The sequence below is a fragment of the Ursus maritimus genome, unplaced genomic scaffold, assembly GCF_017311325.1.
Source record: "Ursus maritimus isolate PB19 unplaced genomic scaffold, ASM1731132v1 scaffold_34, whole genome shotgun sequence".
Lineage (NCBI taxonomy): Eukaryota > Metazoa > Chordata > Mammalia > Carnivora > Ursidae > Ursus > Ursus maritimus.
The window spans coordinates 28,472,985-28,481,001 of NW_024426008.1; the positions used below are offsets into that span (position 1 = coordinate 28,472,985).

Sequence of the window (8,017 nt, forward strand, 5' to 3'; positions counted from 1 at the left end):
GGGACGGACCCTCCGTGGGCCTCCCTCCCTGCAGAACTGATACACGCCACACTGACAAGCCTTGACTTTCCCGCCGCAGAGGGACACGTGCCCTGTGCTAAGGGGTGATGAGTGACAGTAGCTGTGTGTGGCCACGGCGGGTGCTCAGAAGTGGGGCCCTCCCTCTCTGTGCCCCTCAGTCAGATCCATGACTTGACTTAAATCCCCACCTTGGGGGTCAAACTGGGGTCCCCAGACCAGCTGCACAGCCTCCCCGGGACTTGGGGGTGGGCCAGAGAGCCGGGTCCCTCGGTGGTTGTGATGCTGATCGAACTAGAGGCAGCACAAGGCTGTCCCTCTGCAGGGGCCGCATGGTGTCCAGCAGGCTTGGGGGCCTCGGGGCAGGGACGGGGCACAGGAGGGCTCCATGCCTCCTGGGTCCAAAGCCCCTCCCCACCGCAGCTCCTGGGGCATTTGCTGAGGTCTCCCCAAGGAGAGCAAAGCTGTGGTCAGCACAGGGTCTGAGGTGGGCCAGAGGAAAGGCCCTGAGTCAGCCGAGCACGCCTCCGTGCCCCACCACAGCCTCAGGGTAGCTCCCAGCACCCACCGGGGGGGGGGGGGGGGGTGGGCTCAGGAGACCTGGGTTCAAGTCTCCATGCTGGGAGCCTCAGTTTCCCAATGTAGAATGGGTGTTGCACACCGAGGCCCTGGCCCGGGTCCCTTAGCAACTCCTGCTAGTCCCATCCTCAGCCTCCTGGTGGTGGTGTCTGCACTTGGTCATAAGCCATGGACCCCAATGGCAGGAAGCATCCTGGAAGCTGCGCTGAGCCTCAGTGAGCCTCAATGTGTGTGTAGGGGGGGGTGTCCTTGGGAGAGACCTGGGCGTATCCAGAGTCTTCCTGGAGGAGGTGACCCCCAGACTTGGAGAACAAGTCTCTGGCCCTAGGCAGGGGGAGGCGGGGAAGGGAGGCTGCGGGATGGGTGTGCCTGGGCCGCACGGTCCCTCAGCAACTGTTCTCTGACCTGGTTTACTAAGGAGGAGCCACTGCCTGCCCAGAGGACCTCCTCTTGGCCTGCGGTTAGGCCTTCAGCCCTGCCAGCTCCCTGGACTGGCCAGGGTCAGCGGTTGACCTTCAGGAGAGGTGGGAGGGAGCCAGACTAGACCTGACCTGCCAGCGATGTCTCTTCGCCAAACCACAGGCCACCTGCCCTGCTGGGACGCCAGACACCCAGCCTCACTCCCACGATCACCTGCAGCCCATGAGCTTGATGGCCTGAGTCAGCGGTCCATGTCAGGGCCAGGAATCCGGAGCCCAGCAGCTCTGTCATTAGTGGTTTGCGGAGCACGGGCTGGGCAGAGCCAGTTGGGCTGAGGGATGCCTGCAGGCCGGACAAAACAGACATGGCTAGGGCATGCCCTGGGCAGCTAGGGCGTGGGCCGAGGGTCAGCAGTGCCCGAGACTTGGTGTCTGGGAGGGAGGGGGCTGACAACAAGCACATAAATAAGCACGGTGCTCTCGGGAGCTGACCCGGGGCATGGGGTGAGGGGGGCCTCGGGCTGTGGGGATGGTCTGTGGTCAGGTGACAGGAAGGAGCCACCCACATGGAGGCCTGGGGGCACGATCATCAGATGGGGTCAATGCGGGGTGCAAAGGCCCCAAGTATAGAGTCCAAGGAATAGAGTCCAGGGCAGAGGGGAGGCTGAAGGGAGGGGAGGGTGCAGGGGTCTCAGCTGTTCAGGGACCAGGAGCAAGGATTTTTTCAAGGCAACTTCAGAGGTGGGATGCCTGGGTGGCTCCGTTGGTGAAGCGTCTGCCTTCAGCTCAAGTTATGGTCCCGGGGTCCTGGGATCGAGTCCCACACTGGGCTCCCTGCTCAGTGGGGAGCCTGCTTCTCCCTCTGCCTCTGCCCTCCCTGCTAGTGCTCTCTCTCTCTAAGTTCTCTCTCTCAAATAAATAAATATTTTAAAAAGTGAGAGAGGGATTTAAGCTGGCCAATGACATAATCTAATATACATTTTCAAAATAGGATTGGGGGGATGTGACTCAATCTGTTATATGTTCTGTGTTTAAATAAGAAAATCTATTTATTAATGAAAAAATAACACATTAAAAAAATAGGATCTAAATCAGCTGTATCACAAACCCCCCCAAATTATGGAACCCTCCAAACAAGATAGATTTTTTTCCTTATTCACACCCAAGAAGTCTTGAGGTGGGCAGCCCAGGGAAGGCCTGTGTGCCAACGACTGGGGACACAGGCTCCTTCTGTCTTTAGCTCTACTGTGAGACTCCTAGGCCCGAGGTCCCCTCATGGCCCAGTGTGGCTGCTGGAGCTCTGGCCATTACATCTGTATGCCACCCAGCAGACAGGAGGAAGTAATAAAGAATGGCACACCCCCTCCGTTTCAGATCCCTTCCCTGATGTTGCACGCCCCCTTCCACTGCCAGAATGTGGCCACACGGGCACCCCTAGCTGCAGGAGAGCAGGCAAAAGCAGTTTCTCTTCTGGGAAGCCATTTGCTGAGCTAAAAATCAGCAGTATGTGACAGAGGGAGAAGGGAAGAACTGACCACAGACCCTGCCACCTGGCTGCCCAGGACAAGGGCTTTGCTGAGTACAGAGGCTCAGAGATGACAAGTGGAGTCAGCCCCACCCTGCTCGGGGGAGGGCTCAGGGCTTCAGGAGGAAGCCACCTGTCCCTGCTTTGTCCAGGGTACCAGGCGGGTCCCTCCAGGCCAGCCAGCCTGCCGCCCATGCGCTCTGTTAATGGCTCTGCGACATTCCAAAACATGGATGGCTGTGTCTCAATGTCTCCCTCGTGGTGCACTCCCTTTGCTTCTGGGGTTCCAAGCCCTCTGGGGCTCGCTGCATCGTACTGGGCGGCCTCGGTGGGTCATGCCTTGCTGGGGGGCTGTGGGAGGCAGTGTAGACACCTGCGAGTGTGCCCACGCCACACTACCTGGCCCATTACGATCCCTTCCCTGGCATGCCTCCGTGACCTTGGCACATGCCTCTCTGTCCTTAAAGTGGGGGTGATGGCACAGCACCTCCTCATAGGCCTGGCCGACCCCCCTCTGACCTTCTGGACATGGAGCGGCAACTCCGGCCTCCTGGCTCTGCGCCCCCATCTGCTGGGAGCTGTGGTCCCTGCAAGTACCTGACAGACGCACAGAGCCTGGGGCCGCCCTGTCACGGTCCCACCGGGTGCGCGGTGGGCAGTGGGCCACCAGCTCCCAGGGTGTGCCGTTGCCGTGGGCTCTCCCTGGTGGTGGGCATGTGCGGGCGGGCCTGGGCCCTGGTGGTGGCGGGAGCTGCCTCTGGCTGCAAAGCCCGCCTCCTGGGGCAGGACGGAGCACAGGCTCACTGGGCGGGGGCTCCTGGGGCGTTCCCGCACCGGCCCTTCCCTGTGTAAAATGGAAACACTGCCTGCAGGGATCCACGCCCCTCAGAGACAGGGGGGCCAGAGACCCCGAGACTTCCTAAGGCTCCCGTTCAGCAAACATGGCCTGTCTGCGCGCACATCCTCCCCGGCCCGAGGTGACACATCGTGCTCTCCCCGTGGTAACGCGGGGGCACAGCTCCGGGGGTGGGTGGCGTGGGCGAGACCGGGGTCCATCCCCACCAAGAGGGATGTTGCTTAGGTGTCCTGGGCTCTGCCCATGTGCCCGGGCCTGCTCCGCAGCCCCCATGCGCGGGACAGTGGCCTTGGTGTCAAATGGGCCGGACACTCCTTCTTCGCAGCGTCCCTGTTTGTCAGACAGCTCCGTGGAGACGCTATGTGCCGGTGTGTCTCCAGGTGGGTGCTGCTTGGGCGTCCCAGTGTCCCGGGCGGGAGCAGGCCAACCCACCCCTCCCTACCCACCCCCTCTCCGGGACGCTCCCCATCCCCACTCTCACGGACCCTCAGCTCCGTGCGGCGTCCCAGACCCACCTCGGCCGCTCCGGCTGGTCTCTGCAGGAGGACCTGAAACCCTCTGTCTGTCTGCGCTCGCAACAGTCTGGGAAACACACTTCCCAGGCAAACAGGACAACAGAACAGAGCCAGGAAGGCCCTCCCTGAGGTTACTCACTCAAGGGAGGGCAGCCTGGAGGGCGAGCCCCAGCTGTGGGGGCTGGCTGTGACCCGAACCCCAGGAAGGTGAAGTGGGGGGGGGCTACAAACCCAGGTGTAAAGGCTGAACTGTTACATCACAGGACTTCCTCCTTCTGGACGGATGGTAAACCTGAGCTCTGACCTGCCCTGGGGCCCACAGGAGAAACGCGCTCGGGACGGCAGACCCGGTGCCCCCCAGCCTTCCCGCCTGCAGCCCCCACGAGGCCCACCAAGACCCTCTCACCTGCTGAAGGGGTGAGGCTCCTAGGCTCCCGTCCTCTCTCCTCCGCACCTCCCAGCCTCCCCTGCACCTTCAGGACGCTCTTTCAGGCAGCCCTCTCTCTGGCCCTTCCAGGACCAGCGCCGCCCCCAGGGTGGGAGGGGGGAGTGCTTCTGTGGTTTCCAGCGGCTTGTCAGCAGTCACGCATGGGCTCTGTGAAAAGAACGGTCCAGATCCCGGGGCACTGCGGGGTCCCCGCTCACAGGGCCCCTGAAGCAGGACGGAGTGACAGAGGCACTGACCATGTCTCCGAGCTTCAGTTCCCTCGGCCTCGAACTGGGCCTACGGCAGCTCCTTCACGGACCAGCAGGCCCTGGGCTGGCTGCCCGACGCCAGGGAGGGGGAGAGGTCAGCGGCAGGGCCCAGACTCGGTTTAGTGGAAGATCCCTTTTTCTGAGAAATCCCGTGGGTGACTTCCATTTTCCATGCCTTTGGTTTCACTTATAAAACTGCTCTCCCAGCAGGGGTGAGGCGTAGGGTGGGGGACCAGAGGTCTGAGCCTGGAGTGTGCCCAGGACCAGCAAGACAGGCCCTGGGTTCTCACCCCCACGGTGCCCACCTGCTGGCCATGCAGACCTGGGGGAGGGTCCAGTCCACTGCTTAGACGGCCCACAACCGTCCCAGGAGTTCTGAGCTTGTCCTCCTGGGCCTCTCCCTAGCTGTGCCTCAGTTTCCTCCCCTGCCGGGTGAGGGGGGAGAGCCCACTGTAAGACTGGAAGGCTGGAAGACAAGCGATGTTCCTGGCCCCAGGCAGGGCCACCCCACAAGCCCGGCTCCGGCTGCAGCCCCCTGGGTCTAGAACAGGGCCTGGCATACAGTGGGCATCCCATGATGATAAGGGTGAACAAACAAGCCTCCAGCTCAGTGACCTAACTTGCTGCTGCCTGACCTGTGGCATGGCTGGTGACCTTCTTTGATGTCGGGTTATGGGGAGGGGAAGAGATTATCCCACAGAGCCTAAGAATACCACTCCCCCATCACAGATGGGGAAGCTGATACAGAGAGGTCCAGCCACCTGTCCCAGCGCACACAGCTACGATGGTTCAGGGTTATAGGTCCCGCAGCCTGGCCCCGCTGGGCCACTGGGCCTTGAGAGGGACCAGGCATGCCCCAGAGCCGCTGGTGGGTGGCCGTGCGCACTGCACACTAGGGGTAGGTAGGTGGAGACATCGATAGACACTAAGCAGCTGGGCCTGGCCGCGGGCTCAGGGTCAGGACCGGAGGACACAGTGGCCGGATCTTCGCAAACCAGCCCCGGGAGGTAACACCCAGCCCCTCCCGCGCCTGCGGCCCCTCCGCACCCGCCTGGCTTCGGATGCCTGGGAGCCGCTCGCGTGGGGCAGGGCGCCCGGGGAAACAGGACCCGACTGAGCCAAGGGCTGGGGAAACCGACGCGCTCTGGACGCACGCAGCGGCGCCACCCCAGGCACTGGGGCCTGCCTCCCACCATGGGGCACAGAGGCTGCGCCAACAGGGCGGGGGCCGGCACCGAGCGGGCCCAACCGACGACGATGGCCCTCTGCCTCCCCCCACCTCCCAAGCGTGCGGGAGGCCAGGCTCAGAGGCTGGGGGGCCCAGGGTCAGGGAGCCCAGGGTGCGGGCCGGCCCGCGGGCTTCGCGGCGCCGGGAGAACCCCCACGCCTTGGCAGCGGCGCGCTCGCCTTCCTGGCGCGCCCGGCAGTTTGCGAAGTGGCCCGGGAAAGGCTGGCCCTTGGCCTCGTTTCATGGATTAAAAGTGTCCACGACGGGGCAGAGCGGACGTGCCGCCGCCCGCGCGAGGCCCGGGTGTTGGGGGACCGCGCCGCCCCCGCTGCCCTCGCCGGAGAGGGAGGGGTCCGGTGGGTCCTGCGTGCCCGCCCCTGCCAGGGGCGGAGTCCGGGGGCGGCGGGGCGTGGCGGGGGCGTGGCGGGGGCGGGCGCGCAGCCGGGTCCCCGCTGCCCCCGCGCCGGCAGCGCTCAGCCCCGGAGCGAGGCGGCTCTGGCGGCCGCACCATGGAGTCGCGCCCCGAGGAGTTCGAGCTCAACGGCGACCTGCGCCCCGGCTCGCCCGGCTCCCCGGACGCCTCGGTAAGCCCCGCTCCGCCCGCGCCGCTGTGCGATCTTGGCCGGCGCCCGCCCTCTCTGGGCCCCGCGCCCGCTGCTCCCCGGGCACCTGGGGGCGCCGCCGACTGCGCGCCGCTTCCGCACTGCGGGGTGCCGGGGCGTCCCGTGCCGTCAGTCCGAGCGGTGGCCCCGGGGCTCCGGCCACCCCGGCAGGGGCGAGGGTCCGGCCGGGAGGTGCCCACGCCGAGCCGCGCGGTGGAGGGGCCTGGGCGCCACCTTCCCCCGCCTTCCGCGCGGGCCTCTAACTTCGGCCCCCGCATCTCCTCCCGCTGCTGCGCGCCCGGGCGCGCAGGATCCAGCCTCCGGGCCCCAGGCCAGCAGCGGGCAGACGGTTACGTCACCCGCCGTGTCCACCGCGACCGCTCTATCTGCTGCGTGACCCGGTGGGGAACCTGGGCCGGCTGTGGCCCCTCCCTGTCCCCACCGCAGGCCCCCGGGCGGTGGTCCCGACTCGCACGGGGGAGGTGGTTGGGCCCCCCCGCCCCGGAGTCCTGTCCGGCGGTGGCATGCGCTCTTCCCAGGGCCCAGCACTTCCCCAGCACCTCTGTTGGTGGTACAGTCCCGGGCATGGCCCTCTGGTGACTTGTTGACTTTGAACATTCTTTCACTCTCTGACCCCCTGGGAATGGGGGCAGGGATGGCGGTCTCTCAGCCTCATGAACCAGACTGGGGTTGCGCTGCCCCCGTGTAGGAGGGCATGTGAGATGAGTGAGGCCCGGGGTGGCAGGGGCAGGCCCGTGTGCAGGTGGTTCCACGCGGTAATCCTGTCCATCCTTGCCTGTTTTTGGCAGAAGCTTCCTGGGGCTCAGCCTCCATGCTGACCCTTCAGTAAAGCCTGACCGCCCTAGGGTGGCACAGCACAGGACGCTTGTCCCTGGGTTGGTGGCGGGGAAACCAAGGACTGAGGAGGTCCTCACGCGGCCCTGTCCTGGCATGTAAGCACTTTGGATCCGAGGGCTGTGTGTGCCTGAGGAGGCTGCCTCACCTCTCTCGGCCCCCTGTGCACGGTCTGGAAAGCGAGTAACAAAACGCCCCTGCCTGCTTTGGGGAAGTCAGGCAACAAATAGGGCAGGTGGGTCGGAAGGGAGGGGTCCTGCTCACTTCCCAACCTGTGGCTGTGCGTTCCGCTCCAAGCCTGTTCTGCACCCTCTGCTTTGGCCGTGTGCCTGCAGGCTCCCGTGCATCTCAGGCCCGGGGAGGTCAGGTGGGGTCTCTGTGCGGCTCTGGGACCAGTGTGGGAAGACGTGGCCCCATTATCACTGAGCCGCTGTCTCAGAGTGGAGACCCGCCCAGACGGTAAGGGCTAAACCCCACCAGTGGGCGGGTGGGAGGGGAGTCAGGAAGGCTTCCTGTGCAGCGGGGACGTTGGCTCTGGGTACTGCAGGACCGGAGCGGGGGTGGCATGGCCCTGTGCAGTGTGGGAAAGGACGTCCCAGCAGAGAGGACAGCGACAGAAAGGCCCAAGGGCTGGACCACCAAGCCAGTCAGGGCTGGGAAGGAGGCGTGTGACAGGAGGTCGGGCCCCTCTACGGCCCGCCCAAGAGCCAGTGTGGTGGGGGGG

At 65.0% G+C, this 8,017-nt stretch overlaps 1 protein-coding gene and 1 long non-coding RNA gene across 4 annotated transcripts in view; one reads left to right on the forward strand and one right to left on the reverse strand.

The window, feature by feature from the left end:
* Positions 1-8,017, reverse strand: part of LOC103663170 — a 16,859-nt gene that overhangs the window by 5,347 nt on the left and 3,495 nt on the right. Inside the window, exons 1-2 of one of the 3 annotated variants that reach the window (XR_005831877.1) lie at positions 4,597-4,705; positions 4,319-4,507 (exon numbers count right to left, since the gene is read on the reverse strand). This is a non-coding gene — a long non-coding RNA (uncharacterized LOC103663170). Of the gene's footprint in view, positions 1-4,318; positions 4,708-8,017 lie in introns of those variants that run through there. The other 2 variants (XR_005831879.1, XR_005831878.1) reach the window with 2 other exon arrangements.
* The window catches only part of NINJ1 (ninjurin 1), an 8,971-nt gene continuing 7,215 nt past the window's right edge, over positions 6,262-8,017 (forward strand). The window contains exon 1 of the mRNA XM_040620369.1: positions 6,262-6,420. Within this exon, the coding sequence (XP_040476303.1) occupies positions 6,346-6,420 (75 nt within the window). The 5' untranslated portion in view covers positions 6,262-6,345. The remainder of the gene's footprint in view (positions 6,421-8,017) is intronic.